Source organism: Struthio camelus, chromosome 15, assembly GCF_040807025.1.
Source record: "Struthio camelus isolate bStrCam1 chromosome 15, bStrCam1.hap1, whole genome shotgun sequence".
NCBI classification, from domain to species: Eukaryota; Metazoa; Chordata; class Aves; order Struthioniformes; family Struthionidae; genus Struthio; species Struthio camelus.
Genome location: NC_090956.1, coordinates 10,699,114 through 10,722,425, shown reverse-complemented (window position 1 = coordinate 10,722,425; position 23,312 = coordinate 10,699,114). Strand labels below are relative to the sequence as shown.

Genomic DNA, 23,312 nt, shown 5'->3' with positions numbered 1-23,312 from the left:
AGGATGTGTTCAGTTGCATTTTACGCTGTTACAATCATATCTGGAAATGCAGCCAGTCCTGCAGCAGAGCGCCACAGTGGCTTAGTGCTGCAGAGCAAAACCACAGGGTGCTGCTGTGAGCGGTGCAACATGTCCAGCACCATCACAGGAACAGCAAAGTGAAGAAATTGAAATTTGTTGGAAGATGCAGAGCTTATCAATCACCCTAATTTTAGCAAGAGCAGCCCACTGGTCCTAAGCAACAGGAGTCACAAATTCAGAGAGGATGGTTACCTCCTGCCGAATGACCACCACTGAGGCCTACTCTTTTGTAGGTTTCTTTCCCTTCCACATCTCCAGGAAGTTGTGGAGCATGGGACACATCAGAGACGGAGCGCTGCGGGAGAGCAAGCTCCCTCATCCCCTTATTTATCTGGAAAAATGTCTCTCTTGTTCCCTGCAATAAACACATGCACAACAGCCTTTAATTCAACAAGCTCTCTAAATTGCCTATTTCAATCAGATGATCCTGCTAGTAATGCCAACTCTTATTTGTTTTGGGTTTTTTTTACTTAAAATGTTCCTATTTAATTAATATGTTGACAAACAATCTTCCATATTTAATTGCTTCCAAAGGAGGAAATTTAATCATGTGTACTTGTTCTGTTTCTTAAACTGCAGTGCTCTGGCAGATCACACTTTTCACACATGTGCGTAGCAAAGGCTCATTTTGACTAGAGGTTATTGTGGGTATCTACCATTTAAAATAAAATAGAGTTTTTGATGAATACAGGAGCAGTAAGTGATATATAATTGTGATGGGGATGTGCTGAATTAATGTAATTGGTGATTTGAAGTAATGGACTGGCACAATATCCGACATTAAAGACTGCAAATGTAACAGCGAAGTTCCAATTAAACGTCCCTTTTCCCTCTAAATAAATGTACTGATTTATTGCCAGCATCTGAGATACCATCCTCTGCCTGGAAGAAAGGACTCAGTGTCAATCTGCAATGCAAGCCGTAAGGACATGTGGAAGGAATTGTAGATGTTAATATTTAGTTCCTGGCCTCTAAATGGTATCTGAACGCTGTGGCTTTCCTAGCCTGGAGGGCTCTGAATGGGCCCATTTTGTCTTCTAGACACTGTGTATGTTGGCAAAGCTCAACATGTCGTCTGTGCTGCAGGGAGGGATGATGTTAAAAGAAGTCAGCTGAGAACAGAAAGAAATAGTTGAAAATTTACTCCCTAGAGGCACTGAGTGAATATTTTGAGAGGGTTGCATCCTGCCTTTATGAGTAGCAGCTCACTGCACGCTCGGACCTTGAGAAGCGAGTGTGCCTTAGACAAGGACTGGCATAATGTCCTGCTCCAGTTCTTTAAAGGAGTTATCGCAATTATGGCAACGATTTTTGGTGCAATATCACAGATTTGGAGAATGTGCTACATTTTGCTGAAGTAGAAGAGTTAATGTAAGAAAAACAACAACAGTACAAAGAAAAGTGTCGTTAGGAAATGTTTTTGATCCATTATTTGGCCCAAGAGCTGGAAATGTGATTGTAATTAAAGAGTACTTTCCCAGTAAAACTGGAGTACTTCCAGGAACGATGCTGGGGTTAAGTATCTGTCCAGCACAGCGCTGTTATCCTTCCAGTGCCAGGAACGATACCACCCAGCTTTTGCCTCCTCAGCCCTGGGGAGGGTGAATCTGCTTAGGAGAAAGGAGGAAATAAAAAAAAAAAAACAGCTTCTCAGCTTCTCAGCTCTTTTTCTTTGCCAAATCTGTGATAAGACTTTAAGGACTGGCAGCCTTCTCACAGCAAATATCCTTGAACTGTTTCCTAATTTCAGGGTATGGTCTTCTTTGGGTGTTCACGGAGGCTAGCTTCAGCTCTAAGTGGGGTATATCTCCCTCAGTTTCCTTTGTGGTGAAAGAAGTAAAATTAGCTTCTCCTGAATGCAAAATTAGCTTCTCTTGGGAGGGAGCTGCGCACTGCTCAGGGTCCAGGTACGAAGAGGAGCTCTTAGCAAGTGCCCAGACAGGAAGCCCTTGAGGTTGGGCCCGCCTTTTCGTTGTGTGTTGTCGAGAATAGCTCATTTCCAGTGCCACAGAAATGGGTTGCAGCGCACCACCAACTTTTGTCTTTTGGTTTGCTGTGACCTTAAACCCTGAAGGAGTCTTTTCCTTGCTAATGTTGGTGTTTCTTTTTGCATTTCCAGAGGAAGTCATGAAGTATCACAGTGGGCCTCCAAGGAACGCATATATGGAGCAGAGCTTCCAGGGCTTGAACCCAGTCCTAAATATCCCCATCAGCGCCACCCAGGTGGACCAAGCCAGGAGGAACGCGGCGCTCATGGGCACCAAGCTGGAGAGCTGGGTGGACTCGCTGGTGGGCAGCATGTGGTCGGCGGTGGACATCTGCAGCAGCGGGGCCACCTCATGCCCAGTGATGCAGGCGTGCAGTCAGACGGCATGGAGCTCGCTGAGCCCCGACCCCAAGTCTGAGCTGGGCCCCGTGAAGCCTGACGGTCGGTTGAGGTAGCATCTGGTACGCTCTTCTTCGGCATAGGTTTTAAAAGGGAATTTAACCTTGCTCATATGTGAATCTCGCAGCAGATTTCAGAAGCCTAAGGAAACGATATACCTTTTTGTTACATGTTGCAATATAATTCCTAAAAATCTGACAAAGCCTTTGGCACTGTTCTCTCCGTCAGCTCGGCAACCTCTTTTGGGTTTCTTAGGGCCATGGCCGTACCTGACTGCGTTGTACCCACGGCCTTGGCAGATGTGGGAACAGTAACAACAAGTCAAGGAGAGGGCAGTGAAGGAGCAGCTGCTAAAAGTGTTTTTAAAAAATAAATTTATGTGTACTTCTGCTGTTTCATAGGCTTTAATTATTTTGCTCTCATGAATAAATCACAACAAAATTCCCTACTATTTATGCTTCCAGGGAAGGTTGGCTACTGCAGGCTATATCCCATATGGCCACTTTACCTGACAGAACATGAAATAAGTGGGATACACCTTTGCTCATTATTTTTTTATAACACAAAGTAATTCTGGACTCAGCTAATAATGTCTGTTGTTGCCGTAGTTAGGGAAAATGAGCAAAAGCAGTGTTATTTTCAGACTGATTTCCTGATAAGCTCTAAATGGAACCGGTATTTGCAGTCATAGTTTTTTATCGTTCATGCAGTCAGCTTCAGGATCTTGGTACTACTAGCATTATTTTTAAAAGCAAAGAAGCATTTTGGATTCCAGCCCATTTGACGGCTGCTTTTTCTTAAGCCCACCAGCACTTAAGCCTGTTCACAGCCCTCCTGTACAGCGAGCTGTATGGAGGAATTGGGGTAGCTTGTGATGTGTCTGCTCGCACCATGTGATAAGTTTTCTCATGAGGTCACAGTTCAGTTCCTCAGAACCGGTGAAATGGTAGAATGGCCCTTTGCAGTTTAGAGTTGGAGATTATTTTTCTCAATGGGAACAAGATTGGGACCTAAATGTGCAGCATTCTGATTCTTCCCTAATTTGAGCAGTGGCTAATGAATCTTAACACTAATTTCCTAGCTTGATCTCAGATCTGCCAGCTCTTCGTGAAGGCAGCTATTTTTAGGGTTGCATAGGGTGTGTGGAAGGTTGTGGTGAGCAGGACAGGACAGTTCCTGACCGAAGCCATGAGCTGAATAGGAAGGAGAGCAACACTGTATTTCTCAGTGCTGTTAGTTTATTCTGTCAACAAACTCCACCTTTGCCTGTGTTCAGCTTTTGGCTTTCTAGCAGGCTGCATCCTGTTTTGGATATGTACATCTCACATCATTTTAACCTGCATTTTCTATAGTAGGAAAAAAAAAATTATTTACATTCCAACTACTTTTTGAAATATATGTTTTTATATGCAAATTCATCTCCAGCTGAAGCATTTTTCATTTGTATAAAACATGCACTTTTTTGTTGTTGCTGTGGTAATCTCTTGATAACAACATAACCCAAAAAGGCTATTAGAAGCTGTTGGGCTAATTATAAAAAAATCCTGTTACTTTAGTAAGGTAAGGTATCCATTTACCGTTCTGTGTGCACGTTTAACTTTCATTTCTGCTGATGAGAGTTAAGCTTGCACATCAGGAGGGAAATAGACCCTTAAATCATTCCATAATTGCATCTCACGGAAAGGTTGAATTCCCTTTTAAACAACAATTGCAAGATGACCATAACACACAGATGCCAGTGGCTCGTTATATTTCTCTCCACAGTGTTGGTTTAAAGCTACTTGCAGTTTGCTTTGGACTTGAAATTGCAGTGTCAGCTGTGCTGGCATTAAGGCAGAGCATTTAAATGTTTATCTGGCACAAAAATGGATGCATAGAAGGAACAATTTAGATATTTATTATTTATGTTTTAGTCAATGACTAATTAGTAGGTGCTGCTTTTGCAGCTTGAAGATTATGTTATCTTACTAACTGAAGCTGCCTTTATTAAGGAAAGGCCTTCCTCCCCCTCACACCTCCCTTTCTTTTTTTCTTCCTGATTTTGACTGTCACAGGAGCTGTAGTTTTAGGAAAGCTTGTAGCAATGAGAGCTGGTTGAAATGTTTCTGTCAAAATAGCGTTCCTGCTTTTCAGCCACGTGTTTAAAACTAGGGTTTCCAACAGGTTTATATAATAGAAACGCAACGTTATTACTCATTCAGTAGTTTTTGGTTTTTTTAAGTACTTATTTTTAATCTAACATTCCATCATGAAGGTCAAATTTTCTGGGGACCTCCAGTCCTCACTGTGAAATCCGGGGCTTTAGTCACATTGCTGCAACGGGAACTGCACGGTTAAAGCCCTGCAGATCAAATGGAGAGCATCACATTTAGGGCACATAGTAATACTCATTAGCTATCCTAGTCACTGATCGTTCTTAGTAAGATTACTGCGGTAGTTGCAAAATCCAGTCTGTCTTGCACATAATCATATGTATAAGGGTGCGCCCACACACACATGCAGATAATCTGGTTTTAAAATTTGATACTTTTTTTATTCTTAAACAGGAATGTTTTTAAGTAAGTGCTTTGTTGAGAAGTTCTCATTATTAACTATGTCAAGCAGAAGGTGGCAACAATCCAGGCTTTTATGTTTAGAAGAAAAGCTGCCACTTTTATCATTTAAAATGTAAGGTTCAAATTACTTTGTTTTAGTTTAAAGAAATCAAGTGGTTGCTGATATACCTATTTTCATTATATACTATGTTTAAAATAACTCAAAGAAATATTTTGTATTAGTTTGTTTTCTAAAAGACAAAAAGCATCTGCATGAGGAAGTTCTGTAGCAAGCTGGCAGTTCCAGTGCCAGGATCCAAGGTTAGATGTATGGCTGAAGAGGCTGGTCCTGCAGTCCTTCCTCAGGCAAAACATCCATGGAGCATTGGTTCTGAGTAAGGACCTTAGAGTCAAATCCAGCATAAGTGACAGGTGTGACAGTATGCTACGAATAAATACTGTATGTGTGTGAAATCATTACAGGATGAGTTGCTGTATTTGGAGCATCTTCTGCAGTGAGTGTCAAGTTCTGGACCTACATGACAACCCCTATTATAGCTATTAATATGCAGACACAGATATACAGATTATATATGGGACACTGTGTCTGAGTTACTAAGTGCTATAATTGTGGAGTAAAATCCATGGAAAGCAAGACTGCTTCCCTCGGGGATCAGCACTTGCTCCGAGCTGTTGCTGTGGCAGTGCTGCTAAGACCTCTGTTCTGCTTAGTGGCTTTTGTGGTTCGAGCACAGCAGGCACTTGAATGCCTGTGATGAATGCTATATATTGTTGGAAGAGAATAACTTCACAGATCTTACATTTGGTGAAAAGGAGAATTCAGAGCAGGGACCCACAGTTTGTACAAAACAAGGTTATGCATCTTCATTTGAATGTGCTAGTGTTATTTTCCAGTCGCGCTGGCTAGTCCTTTCCGACTGGGGCTCCATCCGAAAGCCAGCTTTGGTCCAAATCCCTTTCTGTGGGAAAAGGCGATATGTCCATAAGCACACGTTTGTCCTCTGTGTAATGCTTTGCTGGTTTAAATTTTGTGCCCGTTCTGCTAGATTGCCTTGCACCACTTCTATGGTTAATCAGTATTACACAGAAAGGAAATGTGGCAAAATGCAGAACATCTACTTACATGTTTTAATGAATTAAATCTAAAGTCAGTCTTAGCAATATGCAAGCCTGTTTATATGGTAATGTTAAACCTTAAGGCTAATAGAAATAGCTCAAATGATAGATTTGTCCAGTTCTTTCTTTGGTGACCTTTGGACATTGAGCAGTAATGTTTATATTTTTCTTTTCTGATATACAAAGATTTTTTAGAATTGGAACTATGTCTTCATTTTTTTGTGCTCTCTACAAGTAGAGAGAGTATTTTAACAAGTTGTCCGTCACAGCAAGTATTATACAAGGAAGTCCATCTGTATCTCTGCTGCTAAGCCTTCTTTATTGCTAAGCCTGGAGATAGAGGAACGTGCGTTCGTGTGTCACAAGTTGGCTTTCCCACGTATTGGCTTCAGTGCATAGTGCGTGTACAGTTGTTTAACGGGATGTTAACAGTGATCCTGCAGCACCTTCAAAAGGGCCAGCTAATGTGTTTTCACCGTCTGTCCATCTCCAGTAGCACTAACTGCAGTACTAATGAAGTCTCAAGCTCTCTTAGCCGCTGTTATAGTGAGCAGAGTAGTGAAGTCAGTGAGTCAGAACTGGGAAATGAAACTGAACCTGGCCAAAGGGGGAGATGAAGAGTAAAGAAGGTGCCAAAACTTTGGAAGAGTGTGGCAGAACTGTGCTGCAGCAGAACTGTGAGCAAACTGAGCACCTTCTCTTCTGCACAGCACGGCTGACAAATGCTGCTACCATGAGATCGTAGCTTTGACTTCTCCTATTAAAAATAAAACAAAATCCCGATGTTTATTGTTTCCGGACAACAAGGGCCCACTTTCTGTTGATTTCTGTACTGCTCCTCTTTCATCGCAGCTGTCAAAGGGCTGCCAGCTTGCTGCCAGCTATCACGCCCTCCTCCTTGTTGTCCTAGCTCCCAGAGTTGGCCAGAGGAGACCTTGGTCACTCCGTTGCTTTCAGTTGAGCAGGAAGTTTTGTTCTTATGTGATCCAAATCCCTTAGGCTGCTTTAAAACTCCCAGATGGGAAACAGCAGTTTGCTTTTCAAGGCAGCCTTCAGTCAGCTCAGTCCTGACCTATATGAAGAAGTCTGTAGAAGTGATGGTAATTATCTTTCCCGTGCTTTCAGACACGGTATTTAATATACCTACTAGTAGGTCTGGACAGCAACAGGATAAGGCTGAGCTGGTAGGAGGCAGTTAGAAGTGTTTCCCCATGTTCCTTGCTGCAGTCTGGTAGTGAAAAGACGCTATTTTAAAAATGTGCTCTTATTTCAGCTATTCTAAAGGCCTCCAAGATAGTCTTAAGGTTCATAGGACAGTACCTTAAACCCCTATTAAAAATGACGATTGATATCATCATGTAAAAAAGACTCCTCAGCGCTAACCCTCAGTGCTCAGCTACTGCTGAGACAACATGGCTCCCAGTGAGCGTAGGACTTTGTGGGGAAATACCTGTCATCTTCCTGTAGGCTACGCGGAGTGAGCGAGGGCTGTCCTGTAACTCCCGTCGAAGGTGTAGACTGCAAAAGCTGGGCCTTCTTTGGAAACCTCCCCAGCGTGAGTGAAAGAAGCAGGCTCAGAGCCTTTAACGCTGAGGCAGGAAGATCTTATCGTTGATGTTACCCAGTTCCAGGGCCACAGTAGCATTAGGGTGTCTCCAGTTAAGCGCAGTGTTGCTAGCCATTAATCCTTGTGACCTGATCCTGCAGGTACCATGTTGATTTTGTTCCTTCATACTAACAGTAGTGTACAGCTCGCTCTCTGCTCTTCGCTTCTGCCTTGGTTACCTTCTTTTGCTCATGGGTGCTATCACAGCTGCTACCTCACTCTGTCTGCAAACACGTTTACCTGACAACAACAAAAAAAGGTACCAGAAATCTCCTTCAACTGAATGTACAATCTATGCAAATTCTCTTTCTATTTTGTTAAAAAATCCTAGAAGCATTACTTGTAACCTTGCCAAATAAACAGCAAGATACTGTACAGGTGCCTCTGATAACAGAGTGACGATTCCAGGCGCGGTTCATTGCGCTGCCTTTGTATGTTGTAATGACTTGACTTGTCTTTGGTTCTGTTGTAATTAATACCCTTGGTGAGACAATAGTAATCTCTTGCTAGAGGAGCACCTTCAGTTTGCTGGGAATATTCTGGAGGGGATGTCTACTGCATTATACTTTATTTTCCTGCTTACATACAGAGGAAGGCACAGACCTACTGGCCAAAATTAGGATGTTTGAGAATTTTCTTGGGTAAATCCTATCAGCTTTGGATTTCTCAGTGTATGTTGCCCTTGTGGCATCCAATGTGGTGCCCCTTAAAGAAAGCCTTACTTTCATCCTTTCTAAATGTGGCCTTAAACTGTATTAGAAAGTTAGATGTTGTCTGTGTCTTGCTCACTTTTTCTGTTTGCTGTAGAAGGACTAAAAGGCACCTTGAGCTTTCTATTACAACTCAGCTGTGTTGCTGTCAGCTTACACTTCACAAATACAATAGAAATTGCTTACAAATGCAGTCTTTAAGGGGAGAAAAAAATGACCTTCCCTTTGGACAAAAGGAAAGCTCAGACATTCCTATAATCCTTAGGAAATTATGAGCTTTGTCTTTTGCAACTTAATGCAGATAGGAAAGGTTGATTTAATTACCTACAGAGTGATAACTTAATACCTTTTTATTTATCTGCAGAGTATAACAGGACAGACTTTGCTCTCAGATGCACAAGACCAATTCTGGAGTGATTTCACTCATTTTGACATGACTTAGTAGCATTCCTTTCAGATTTGTACTGGTAACTGGGAGAAGACATATCCTCTTAATGTTATAGTCTTAAAATCTGAAGAACTTGACTACTTGGGGCCAGATTTTGAGTGATGGTTGGGAACCTGGCAGTACACACAGAAGACAGAGGAGTCTGGCTGTATCATTAAAGTTGCAAACACTTTCCAAAATCAGGCGTTTGCAACTTTATCCAACGGGTGTCGAAACCGAGGACTTCTGATAAGGCTTGTGTACGCTGGGTTTTTTTAATACTCTTCTCCATCAAGAACTGTCATGTTTCAGTAGCACCAGTATTCCCGGCAGGCTGCAGTGCTTTTAGGAATCCCAAACCCTACCGAGTTTCAGTATTCTGATGCGGATATAACCCAAAGGCAATTGAAAAGGGTTTACATAGCAAACAAGATTTGTGAAACAAAAAGAATTAATTTGAGTTAATGATTTTTCTGACTTTGTCATTTTGGTTTTGGTTGATTGGGTTTTTGTATTGCCTAACATAGTCCATAATAAGTTATTCCTATTCTATCATTTTTTCAAAGACTGGTGGTAATATAGTTTTAAGAAATAACTATTTTGTTATAAATCATAATATGCATTAAAAACTGTACAGAAATATTTTGTAAGCTATTGAATAAGAAAAAAAATGTATATACAGCAAAGTTAAAAAAAAAAATTGGAAATTCAAATGGAACACACTGAAAGATGTAGATATTTTGCTATTTATTTAAAGGAGTATTTTATGAGATATTGAAATGTCTTAAATTGACCGGTAATCAAAGTTCAAAGTCAGAATGCTTTTCTTGTAGTAGAATGTGATTTTCAGCAATTATTGCACTACCCGTTTTTGCACCCTTTTGTCTTTCATTTAGCAGAAAACAATGTGCCTTAGCTGTATTCTTTGTCTATTGGAGTTTGGGTTTTTTGTCCGACAAAGCAAATTTTTTTGCAGAAAAAGAAATGGATGTATTAAATACTGTATCATACCAAAAACACTGCAGTTGTATATAAATGCTTTCTGTCATACTGTGTTTTCAGGTGCAGAATTTTAAAATAAAAAAAAAAAGGTTGTCTTTGGGAATAGCAGTGCACCTTGTAGTTATTTTTAACCCCACTAATGTATTCCTTTTTCTAAAGCAGTTTGCTCTTTGGTAATAGTTAGCAGCAAAAATGGAACGAAGTGCTAACTGTGATCCTCCCGCTGTGGCAAGTAGGGCTGGGAAGTGGTCACAGGCGTCTTTTGGAAATCAGCTTGTGTTGGTCAGGACCTCGGAAATATCGCCCCTCATAGGCCTGAGGAGCCCCTACGCAGATAAACAGGAACAGTGATGTTTTTCATGGTCCAAATGCCTTGCCCACGCCACAGGGCTCGCAGCACGCATCCTGCTCCACAGGGTCGGAGACATCTGGCCTTTTGGACCGACTTCTCCATGTTTCCAAGCTCAGGTTACCTTTGCAGGGCTAGGGTCTACCCACCTTTTCCAGAGAGCAAGGGATAGTAGCGGAGGGGAGAGCAGGGTCTGGCAAGGAACCTGTCTTAGGTGTCCTTTCTAAAGGCCACCAGCTACAGGGAACACTGGGGCAGTTTCTCCCCTGCATCCCCAACGATAGGTCACCCCAAGAGAGGCAGGACCGTGGCGTAGGGACAGGTGGCCCAGGTGCAGGAACAGGAGTTGACGTTAGGGCTGGCTGGCTGCAAGGACAGCAGCGCGTGCCTCCTTTGCCTTTCCTGGAAGGATGAACTCAGAAAGGTGTTTCTTCTATAGTCCCCTCCCCCTCCGATAGGCTACATACCCAAAGTTGCCAGCTTTCACCCAATATGAGCATTTAAATTTATTTTCTTACCCACAGGCTCCACTGAGCACTAACTTCTTAGAGCTGTTTCCATAGATGTGATGGGAAAACGAGTTACGTTCTTCTACGAATGGGTGACCGGTGTCTTTAGCACCATCCCCGTGGGACCGCGTGTGCTGCTGCGGCTCCTCCTGCTGCCTTTTGATGTGGGATGCCTGAACAAGCTCCTTGATGACCTTCCAAAAGTCTCCAACCCCGCCAGGAGCCTGTGTGACTTTTCCATGCACCCACAAGCAGCGCTGCAGGTCCTCTTGGCAGCCAGAAGTGCTTTTGATCTTGTGCTTTCTTTCCACCTGCTGTTCAGGAATTCCACTTTTTTGGCGCTTAAATGCAATGAGGTCTGCTTGAGCAGAGGAGGGAACACACTGCGAATATTTTAGTCCTGGAAAAAAGAAAATATTTTTTTTTGTGGAGAAAGTAAAAGGATTGTACTTTCAGTCCTGAAGCCTGCATTTATTTATAGACGAAGTATGTTGCTTTTTAGGGGGGCCTTATTCCTTGTCCAGCTGCTAATTTTCATGTCATATAAAGAAAGCTCAACCTTTGCTCTTAATTTTCTCCAAATATGATGGCATCCTCTTCTTGAAAAAAGTATGAAGGTGTCAGGTGCCAAAGTATCTTGTTTTCTTTGTGGATTGCAGTAAGAATCTGACCGCTCTTTGTGGTAACGCACACAAAAAAACCCCTGCACATTACAGAAAGGTCTGTCTGAGCTGTCCACAATAGCATGCTAAGAGACACATGTGACTTGACAGACTTTTTATATCTGTCTAGTTGAGCTCATGTCATCACGTTTTTTTTTTTTTTTTGCGTCAGCCATGCCTAATCTGTCTTGATCATAATTAATATTTATATAGTGTAGAATGTAGTTAATTCACAATAATGACTCAAAACTCATTGCAGCACAGTTTGCCAACTGGAAAACACAGTAAATCAAGCGCAACAGAAATGAGGCATTTAATTGCTTTGACAATAGGGGTTTCATTTCCATGCCTGGATATTTGACGTTTCTTCTTCTTTTACCAAAAAACTCGTAGCCTATTATTTTGTGAAAACAGAAACGTTAGTAATCTGAGGCTTCACGAATGCAAACAGCTGTAAATCTCTGCTGTCTATAAATGATTAAAAAGTGGGAGATTCATGAGGTTCTGCTATATTTAACAAACAGGCAGAGATGGCAATTTTTCATTTTTTTATGGGAGATGATCTGGGCTATTCTGGTGTCAAATCAGCACTTCAGCATGTTTCATCCTTCACCTGGTAGCCCTTGGGAAGGAGCCTGAACAGGCGGTTTCCATAGCTATGGAATGTGGCACAGCTGAGCCACGGATTGCTAATCCCTCCAAGCAGAGCAAGGATTGAACCCTGGGTTTGGGGAAATGGGGTGGACCAAGTTCAGAAATGGGGCAGAATGGCAGCAATTTCCAAACACCAGCTCTCGACCTAAGGGGTTTCAAACCAGGTTCCTAACTTTGCAGGCAAAGAACTCTCAGGTTTGAAATCTGAATTTTGGGTTTATTTATTAATAGCATTAATATGATCCAAAAGCATGCGCCTGGGGTTGGTTGGTTTCAGATTTAAGCCTGATCCAGCCACTACTTTTGACCTTCTTTTAGAAAACGCCAAACTGCATTTTTCCTTTTCGCTTAAGTTTATGGAATAAAGCATGCTCGATGTAAGTGCACGGTTTTTGTTGTGCACTGATAGCTACCTGCTCTCGGGGACACCTCCAGCCTCAGCTGTGGTGGTGACCCCGGCCACAGACGAACCCACCACGCTCGTGGACGAGGGGCCGGCCTGGCCCCGCCGAGCATTTCGTCACTCTGCCGGGCTGGAAATGAAAAGACGTTCACCATGCAGCAGGAATATGGCACAGGTGAGAAAGCAATCTGTCCCTGCTGAGAAGAGAATGGCGGCAGGTTTGGGCGCCAGGAACTTAAGGCCTGAAGCAGACACTCGTCGCCTGCCTGGTTCGGCCGGCGTGAGCTCGCTGGGGACGCGCTGCGCGCTCAGCTGCATCCAGCCCGGTCGCTGCACCCGGCCTGTGGACGAGGTTTGGTCCCCCCCACCGCCAGTCGGTGAGTACGTTCAACAAGCGCCGCTCCACGCTCTTTGCCAGAAGTTATTGCCTGCAAAAGCTGGCTTTAGGGCTGGAGCGGGGCCGTGCCTGTTGTGCGCGTCAGAAACGGCTTTCCTTAACGAGAGCCGGTGACCGACACGCGCTGTTTGCCGTGGCGCGCCTGTGCGCGCTGGCAAATACGCAGGTGTAAGACATAGCAGTTATACTCAGTTATAGATAGATACAAGTTATGGTCTCAGTTATAAGATTATAATACATTTTTTTTTCCTTCTTGCCAGGAAAAGGGAAAAAAGGAAAAAACACGCTCTCCTCTGTGCTGTTTTCGATCTGCCAGCATGCCCTTTTTACTGCAAAAGGGGGCTGAATTCACAGCCACTAAATAACCACTAGTCTACTAATCCACACCTACAGATTTACACCCACTACTAAGCACTATGTTAGTGGCAGCTCACTAACGTTTCGCTGTAAGCACCGCAGCTCTCCAGAGGCAGCGGCTCCCGGCCGGCTGCGCCGCTGAGCCTGCAAACCGCGGGGCCAAAGCAGCCCTGCGCCGCACTGCAACCGGCGGGCACAACCAGCGGGCACAACCGGCGGCCGCACTGCAACCAGTGGGCACAACCGGCGGGCACAACTGGTGGCCACACTGCAACTGGCGGGCACAACTGGCAGGCACAACCAGCGGGCACAACCGGCGGCCGCACTGCAACCAGTGGGCACAACCGGCGGGCACAACCGGCGGGCACAACTGGTGGCCGCACTGCAACTGGCGGGCACAACTGGCAGGCACAACCAGCGGGCACAACCGGCGGCCGCACTGCAACCGGCAGGCACAACCAGCGGGCACAACCGGCGGCCACACTGCAACCGGTGGGCACAACCGGCGGGCACAACTGGTGGCCGCACTGCAACCGGCGGGCACAACCGGCAGGCACAACCGGTGGCCACACTGCAACCGGCGGGCACAACTGGCAGGCACAACCCGCACAGGCCGAGCCCCCGGTGCGCTTTCGCACCATCAACCGAACACAGTCCAAATTAAAAAGCGCATGAAAAATGCTGTTTGCAGGTACAGCATTCCAGGTACAGCAGCTGCTCACATTAATTATAGCCCTTTTTATAAAAATAGACATTTGACTGCACGGGGGCCACAGACCAAACGTTACATATGTGCATGCGTGCGTGCATGTGTGTGGATGTAATTTTTATATACACATACAAATACACACATATACTATTTATATATATAGACACTATGGGGGGGGGGGAATACACACACACACAGGCCCGCCTGCCCCCCGCAGCGGCGGCGGTGGTGGCTGGCGGCTGGCGGCTGGCGGCAGCAGCAGGCTTGGTGCCGGCCGACGCGGCGGGCCGGGGGTGGCGGGCGATGGCAGCCGGCGTGCTGCTCCCGGCCGGCGGCTGCGGCGCCCGCAGGTGTTTGAGACGTTTTTGCCAAAATTCCCCGTGCGGAAGGCTGCCGCCGCGGGCTGCGCTCTGTCCCGGGCGCCCGCAGAGGCTCAGCGGGGTCGGTCCCCTCCCCGCACTGCGCTCACCTGGCCATGGCTCACGGCTCCTGCCTGCGCTAGGGGTCAGCCCTGACTTACTTGGTTTGCTCCTTCAAGTAATTATCATAAATGAAGCTGGTTGCACTATAAGAACTCATTAAAAAATGAGCGCAAAGTGTAAACCTTTTATTTGGGAGGCCTAACTTGGGATGCCCTAGAAATCCAGTCCCAAGGAGACGTGTGTGTGTGTGTGTGTGTGTGTGTGTGTGTGTGTATAAACACACATGCATGGGCGCGTGTGTGTGTGTGTGTGTGTGTGTGTGTGTATATATGCATGCATGCATGCACGTGTGTGTGTGTGTGTGTGTGTGTGTGTGTGCGCGCGCGTATATACGCGTGTGCACACATGTGAGCACACGTGTGTGTTTGAGGTTCTGTTGTGTTTATAGCCATAAGCCACAGCACGTTTCCCCCCCGGCTTGTGAGGTTCAGCTCCGGGCTGGTTAGGGCCCAGGTGCAAATCAGCACCAAGGTGAATTTAATCCTGCGTAACCGTTCAAGAGAATTGCACTGCTTTATACTGGCTAGCTCTTGATCTAGCTTCAAAAGCAAACAAAAAAAAAAAGAAAAGAAAAAAGAAAACCACCTCTTTTTGGCCCACATTCGTCTGGCCTTGAAGACGTTATAAGGCAAACCGAGCGCTATCAGTGGGAGACTTCAGACACCAGCAGCACTAGGTCGGTATTTTTAGCTCGGCTGGTACACGATGTGCGTCACACCGAACTGAAAACACGTGCGAGCGGCACGGCCATAACCGAACCCACAGTTCCCCAATCGTTCCCTTTCTCAGCTTCCTGCAGGCGGCTGGAGCGGCTCGCGGCCAGAGGGACGGGCTCGCGTGAGCTCTCGGAGGGGGCGTGCGGGCGGGGGTGCCCCGCGTGCCCGTGGCGCTCGGCACGGCCGCGGGAGCGCGGGACGCGGGACGCGGGACGCGGGACGCTCCCCCCGCGCTGGCCGGCCTCGAGGTGCAGCGCTGATTGCGCTCGCCAGCCCGACAGCCTCGGTGCAAATAAATAACTTTGAAAAACGGGCTGGTTAACTGCATTTCACATTGGTGCGACGCTCTTAAAAAGTCAATAATTTCTTTTTCTCAGCTCCAATGAAGCTAGACCCCCCCCCCCCCCCAAAAAAAAAGTCATTAACCCCAAATGCTGTTGTACAGCAGATTGCTTTTGTTTGCATGGTTACCAGATGTTTCAGCCCACCCTCTGTTTCCTTTTCTTGCTGTAATTAGTTTAGGATTTGGGGTGGGTTGATCTGAATCAAACAAATTCATCATATTTATTTCAAATATAGTGAAATATCCCCAAAATTGCTGTGAAAAGAGAAGCTGCGCCTGGCCCTTTCCATGCACAGTCCCTTGCAGCATAGGTGGTGTCTTCTGACCAGAAAAAAAGTTCATCGACGTTTTCCAGTGCGGCTCCACGGAAACGTGAGCGTTTCCCAGCGGACCCCACAGAAAAACCACCACCCTTGCGTCCAAGAAGAGACGAGTGGGGTCACGTCGCTCTCCGACCCGCGCCGCCAACGCCGCTGGCGCGCTGCTTCGCCTCGCTGCCTCTTGCCCAAGGACGAGGGAGAGCTGGGCCTCAGCCTTGCGCGAGCACAACAAAAGGCAGGGCAGGCGTGCCGTCTTGCTGCCGAAAGCGGAGGCGCGGCGGATCAGCGCTCGAAAGCGAAGCGGAGGCCTTCCATCCCGGCGGTTCGGCTCACCCGCTGCCATTTCTTGCTAAGAGACTATGTAAAGCGCTGACCGCTCAACCGCACCAGACCCGCACGTGGGGCTGCAACAACGCCGGCGCCTCGTCTAGCAATGCAAACGGTGCACGGGCTGAATGCGCCTGCAAGATGCGCTGACTGCGATAAGGGGATTGCTGCTGCAGCCCAAACGTCGCTCTGTCTCCCAAAGGGGAAAGGGAGGCGAGCGCCTCAGCAGACAGCTCTGCTTTGGGTTCCATTTCCAAATTATTTTAATATTAATTTGCAAGTGATTCATCCCCCGCTTCACAAGTGGTTTTCCTTCCACAATTAGCAGCGGGACTAATTTAGATTAGTTCGCCTGTGTATATGTTTAAGAGGAATTTTTCCGATACGCTGGCAGCAACGTGGGGACACGAGGGAGGCTCCCGCCGTAGCGAGGCGCTAAAGCCGCTGCAGTCTGACTTTTGCTAGTGCCAGCTCAAGCAGGAAGGGAAAAGCTGCATCAAACACTGTGCTGCACAAGAGGAGGCCTGGGGCGGGGGGATCTGCCCGGCTGTTGGAGCCGTGATGCCCCACGTCCTCACTGCCCCACGCTGCGCCCTTGGGCCCGTCCTCCAAGGGCTGTGTCCTCGGAGGTAAAGTAGCGTGGAAATCAAAGATTTCGGCTGAAAATCTGGCCTAAGCGTTCAAAGGCCGGACTCTACTGGACCTGCACGCCCACTAGTCCATGACAATCTAGCTGTTATTTGGAAAAACAATTTTTTTTTTGCTTTGAAGAAATCCTGGAATAACTTTGAATCAGCCCACGCTGTAAACTACAATGTTGATCCTGTCCTGACGAAGCTCTCTGCCATATTGCCTGCACCCCAGTAAGCAACTGCTCCTTAATCAAAGGGAAAGGGAGCACTTGTAAAGCTAGCAGAAGAATTCACGTACAATCACCTAGAAAATGACTGCCTTGCATTAATACCTTTTCTTATCTTGTCTTTCAGTTGCCATGCTCCTTGTCATCGCTTTATCAGGGCAGAATAGCTGTGTGTAAGGTAAGCGTTGGCTTGGGGCCGGCAGAGGGCTCTAGACCAAACCTTAAAGACTCTTCTTGAGTACATAGACATAAGGACAGAAAAAATATAAGGCATAGGTGCTTAAGGCAAGTGAAAATGGTTCAAGTGCATGCTAAAAGCATAGCCTAGCCTATGAATCTGTTGTTTTGGGGTGATTTCCCCCCCCCCCCCATTTCTAAATGTCTGGCCCATAAGTGTTGCCAATGTTTGGAAGGGTCTGTGCAAGTAAAAAGTCAACTTAATACTGTTTCTCCAGGGCAAAGCAGACAGCTCCCAGCGCCCCATCTCCAGAAGGTCATCTAGACTTCTGTCCACAAACCCAATAAATAACAAAAAAAAACCTCCTTAAAAGCATTTCCACTCATGACTACATAAGGAAGCAAGGCCTCTTCCCTTCCCAAGGGTGCCAGGAGGTGAAGCGAGTTGTGTGCCCTGCCAGGGAAGTTGATGCCGCGCGGGTGGGCTCAGCCTTTGGCGGGAGGCGGGCTCGTGTGGTAGCAGGAGGACATCAATGAACCCCTTTTGCTTCCAGACTGAAGCAAAGCTTGAGCTGGTATTAACTGCAGCCCATGGTTACAATGCATGACTTTATAGAAATAACAGTCAATACACTGAGGAGAAAACTCACTTCCTTCCCAAGACACATTTTAACCAGGAGCATGGAAGTTTTGTTTACTATACAGTTTTTTTTAACTACTCTAAAAAGCCTGGCTGCATGACAGTGCTGTCGCCTCCAAGTGTAAATGGGCAATTAGCTGCAGCATCGGGAAGGTAGTAGCCTCCACTGCTAGTAGCCCTGACTTCTGCTTCCAGATCAAGGGACTATAGCAAAGAGCTTGGTCTCCTCTACACAGCAAGTAACTTTAGAAATTACAGCATTGTTTTCGGTTTGCTTCATGTTTAAAGGAAACCCTCTGTAAAGCTCTTTTTGTGATACAGCTCTCCTATCTCGTCTTTTTGAGGTGTTTTGTCACCCATCCATCACTGCATGGCAAAGATGGTTAAATATGTCTACCCACAGAGCAGCATTTCTGTCCATACATGAAAGTTTCTGGGGAAGATTCTTTTCTTCTCCCTCAAGTTTGATGCCTAGACAATTGTTATGTGTGCACTCATAGTAGATTATTATTCAGCTTGCACTGTTTGCAAAGCACTGAGTGACTAGACAATAACTGTGAAGTGTTAAATATTATTGTGTGCCCACCTGCACCATGTTGGGGCTTGCGTGCATGCAGTGTGGAGCAGTTGGTAGGGGAGGAGAGCACATGCACAAGGAGCAAGGGACAGAGGCAGAGTGAGGCAAGGTGGTGGATGCGCGCACACACACACACAACACACACACACAAACAAAAAAACAAACAAAAAGGGAGGGGGAGATGGTGCACTAAGACCTGCTTCAGGAGAAACCAAAAAAAAAAAAGGATCCACTGCTAGACGTTACAGCCTTGCACCAGTGAGCTGTGCCAACTGAAATATTAGTTCTACTATGCTTCCCCTCTGCATTCCAGAAATAATTGGGAATTAGTGGACTACATAGTCATTCGGCCTCCCCTAGCTCTGTGTGCTAAGCGCCAGGTGCCCTGTGCCAGAGTAAGGTGGGTTTGCTACCAGCATAGAAGTCCTACTGATCTCTTGGAATAAAATAAAGGGCTTTTTGTATTATCCCATCCTCTTCCATTTTGACTAATAAATAACTAATAATAAATTAGGCTATATCTAAATAGAAAAGGAATCTCAAAGCCAACGTTAACTGTTTAGCATTGAAGTGGAAAAGGTGGTGTACTGTTAGCAGGCCCTGTGCAAGGGAGATGCTGAGCAGACAGCTACCGCTGCCCCAGAAAGGCCGGTCCTCTGGCCATTGAGCAGGTAGGCAGGGCTGTGCACTGTGCATATCTATGTCTCTGAAATGCTGATAGTCCTTTGGGTGGCATTCCTATTGCACAAGAGGAAAACCACAAGCAGGTCTCTCCACAGGCTCCTGCAGGGAGGAGCTCGACAGTGCAGTGGAAAGAGTTGTCTTCCTCCGGCTCTGCTTCGCTGTCCCTAGCGCAGCTCTCCTCCCCTTTGGTGTCTTTGTCGAGCCTCTGTGCTCGCTCCAGGGACACAACGTCAGAGTGCTTATGAATGCATACGTTGTCTCAGCAGCCATGAAATGAATTTGCAGAGTGTCATCTACTTAGTGGAAAAATGTCCCCGTGACACAGTGCTGCCTTAGCACTGACACTCGACAGTGTTGGCAACCTCAGCTGAGGTGAGAAAGCTCCTCTGCAACTCTGCAGTGCTAGTTAATCCCTGCTGGGTTGAAGCACGTTGTCAAGCACATATGAGGGATGCTCTTCCAGTTTTCCCAAAATAGGCGCAGGGCTGGCAACCCAACCAGCATGAGTCGGTGCGGCCTCTCCTGCAGGGAGCTCAGAGCCTGGCTGGGCTTCCTGACACGCTGCTGTCCCTCCTTCCCACTCTATCCGTACGCACACACCGATAAATCTCCAAGCCTATCAACAGTAGCGCATTGGGCCCCCAAATGCCAGTCCCTGCACTCTTAAACCTGCAATGCTGGCTCTTTCTGGGGCCAGCTGGAGGTACACAAAGCTGTTGTGCTGTTAAAATGCTCTAATTAGAGCCGGGTTTGGGCCATGTACAAGCCTCTATTTGGATAGTAATTACCTCCTACTAGAGACAGCTGAGCTCCCTGAAGAAGGTAGTGGAGTCGATATGCTAAGCATCGCTGCTCGGCTAGCGAGAGAGCCTGCCTCCGCTCAGGAGGCACCTGCCAGGGAAAGGTTTTGGCCAGACTGACTGCTCATCAGTTTGACTGATGAATAAACTTACTTAGAGTCTGTCAGGTAACCTCTAGAGGGACAGGCTCATCTGGTAGCCTTGCTTCTTTGAATTATGGCTGAACTGTAGCTATTACGTCCTAATTGTTTAGTCATAAATGCCAATGAGTGATTTAGGCAGTAACGTGAAAAAACAAAGCTGCCAAGTATTCACAAGGCATTTAGTGAAATCCTTGCAGCACAAGGTATCAGTCAGCAGCAATTACTTCCCTCTCATTATCCAAAGCTGGGATTAGCACAGAGCCCTGTCACCCCCTCTAGACTGGCTGCGGGAGGGATGCCGGGGCAGACTCCCCATGGCGAGGGCCTCCCGCTCCTTGCCTCCTCCTGGCTCTCATCCCACTCTGCCAGGGAGGATAAATCTGACAAAGTGCCCAAAGATGATGGACCTTTCAGTTGTTTTTTCCCCCTAATCAAGCACTATTCTGTTAAGTAAAGTCAAGCTCTTCGACTCATATCTTGTCCTTGATAAAGCAACTGCCTAAAGGAAGACCAAATGCCAACGAAAAATGAAGTGTACCATGTTGCATCTTATTGTTTCTTGGGAGGTTACAAAATGCTCTTTACTATAAAAGCCACGTTCATTATCTGAGCTTTCATCTAACATTAATGGCTCACCCTGGAGAATTACAAGTGTGGCTGAGTTAGGCGCTGCGCTCACAGATGTTCATGCACATACAGGACTCTACTGACATCAGTTAGTGACATTATCTCATATGGTAGGAAGTCTTCTCACCTGGGACCAATATTTTAAGAAACAGGTATTCAACATTAGGCACTGAAGTGCCTGTTTAACCACTTAGGTAGGTATCCTGTTTTTCAGAGTTAGCTCTCTTGAATATTAACCTAAATTTTAAGATACAGATCAGTGGATAAAAATGAACGTTCCTCCAATCCCAGGCCAATGGCAGGTCAATGTCCACAGCTTACAGCTTCTGTTTTATTTTTAATGATTTTCAGCATTGCATTTATATGCCAACAAACAGGAGGAAAGACTGTGAGGGTGACAGAGCACTGGAACAGGTTGCCCAGAGAGGTTGTAGAGTCTCCTTCGCTGGAGAGATTCAAAACCCGTCTGGATGCGATCCTGGGAAATATGCTCTAGAGGACCCTGCTTGAGCAGGGGGGGTTGGACTAGATCTCCAGAGGTCCCTTCCAACCTAAACCATTCTGTCATTCTGTGAAATATGCACTTTAGAAAACATTTTGCAAATGCAAGTTTATGTGGTTGTTCCTTCATGTACTCCATGTAATACAGTACTGCATCTTCACAGCTGTCCCCTAAGGCTCCAGCATCCGTTTAGCTGGGTATAAATGAAACATTAGAAAACTGACATTACTCATGAAGATGCTGAAAGATGATGTGCGGGTTTATGCAATGTTATTTTTCTAGGTTTGCCCCTTCCTCTGCTCTGCTAAAACTGTTAGCTTTACCAAGACCTTTAATTCAAGGACTCCAGGGCCTAAACCCAACAGATACACATAGCAGCTCTCTCTTTGCTCGTTTCTGGTTGACCTGCAGCTGGCAAAGGTGCGACAGTTCATACGTTCTCATTTGTTCAGAGCATTTTAACACCCCTTTTACTTCTGCTAGATGTAGCTTGTTACACAAATACTGAATATCCAGTTAGGTTTCCCAAGCACACTGAGTGATTCCCCACTCCGTGGAGATACAATGGCTACTGTTAGCACCATGCAGTTGGCAAATGAAAGAGCAGGCTCCCCACTCTTTTGCCTGAAATAGCGTACATTGTCTTGGGTCTCACAGGAGATTCAGGCATAAAAATCACATATAACGAGAAAAAAAAACGACTGTTTTTCCAGGGAATTCTTCTATTCAATTACAAGTAAATGATCAGCTCCTTGGGAGATAGCAAGCATGTTCCCTCAGTTCCTATTTGAGGATTTGGCCTTCAAAAATCTATACATGAAAGCCTCAGTGGTTCCACATCTGATTGTTGGTTGCATTCACTAAATGATAAGGGAAGCCCCCCCCACACCTTATTAAACTGTGGTAGGTGGCTATTTGATAATGCCTGCTTTGAAGAGATCCATGAGAACAGAGATGTTTGTTTCTGGCATGATCTGAAGAGAGGCTTTATTACTGCAATGCTCAGAAAGCAGAAAGGGGTAGCTCATTTCTGGTCGCATACAGACTGCACCTAATTGCAGCGAGTGCTCAATGCCCAAGGCTCTGCGATTACTGCCGGGGAAGCAGGGGGTTGTGGTACACCTCGATGGCGAGCCCTGAAGCATGGTGTCACCAGGGGCATTGCATCGCTGTCGGGAGCGAATCTATCTCGTGGCCAGGGCATCCTGGCCCACTGCAAAAGAGTGACTGCTGGTGGGGACCTGACGCAGCAGAGCTGCTGGGCTAGTCATGGCCCTAAGCACCTGAGTAGCTCTGGTTGACTCCACAGAAACTACTCATATGCGTAGAGTTATGGGCCTACTGGAAATTACCCAAGCTCTTCAGCACTTTGCTGTATATGGGCTCAGGCTGCTCAGCAAAACTCGCTGCCTGAATGTGTGCCAGCTGGGCAACAGGGAGGACTTACCTCCACCATGAACAAATACAGCCTGTGGATATACCCAGGGGATTCACTGAATCTCGGAGAGGTCCTTCAACATGCTTCCACGCTGATATACATTTACCTATAGTTATAAAAGCGGCTGGAGTTACAAGGGTCGCCTATTCACATTGTTAGGAGGGGGCTGGAGTTTTCACTTTTACTGCAGTTTGTCCTTGCTACTGTCTATTTTCAGTTGCACACAGCCCAGCGCACGTCACAGGTAGGGAAGTGCTGGTGTCTGCACGGCTTCGCATGGAGAAGCAGAGGCCAGGGAGCTTCCCCAAAGTTAGTGGCAGATGGAGAAATAATTTCTAGATCACTCATTTTCCAGTCTCATTCCCCGTCTGCTGCATCATTCCCTGTCTGTTTACATAACACACAAGGGCTATTTTTAAAAGTCAGTTTGGTTTTATTAGTGACAAGAACATAAACAAATATCCTGAACTCTGGTTCCCTATGGAACTAGCTCTGATTTGAAATCTTTCCATTTATGGGCACAGTAAAAATAAAGTTCCGAAAAGAGAAAATGACATTGGTAATTTTTTTTCCCCAGCAGCAACAGGGTTGGGTGCCTGCAGTGCTGGGGGATACAAGAGGTGAGCAAAGCTTGGGCGCTCATTTTTGGGCTCAGTGGGATTTTTGCCGGGACTCTGGCACCCACCCCCATCGCCGGTGTCTGCTGCGGAGGCTGTGACGAGAGTGGGGCCGGTCATGGTCTCCCCAAGGGGAA

General features: G+C 46.2%; 1 protein-coding gene across 6 annotated transcripts in view; it reads left to right on the top strand.

Moving 5' to 3' along the window:
- The window catches only part of XYLT1 (xylosyltransferase 1), a 227,521-nt gene extending 217,535 nt beyond the window's left edge, over positions 1-9,986 (top strand). For all 6 annotated transcript variants that reach the window (XM_068908101.1, XM_068908102.1, XM_068908099.1 and 3 more), the window contains one exon: positions 2,201-9,986. In XM_068908101.1, coding sequence (XP_068764202.1) covers positions 2,201-2,523 — 323 coding nt within the window. In that variant the 3' untranslated portion in view covers positions 2,524-9,986. The remainder of the gene's footprint in view (positions 1-2,200) is intronic.
- The last annotated feature ends 13,326 nt before the right edge of the window (positions 9,987-23,312 follow it).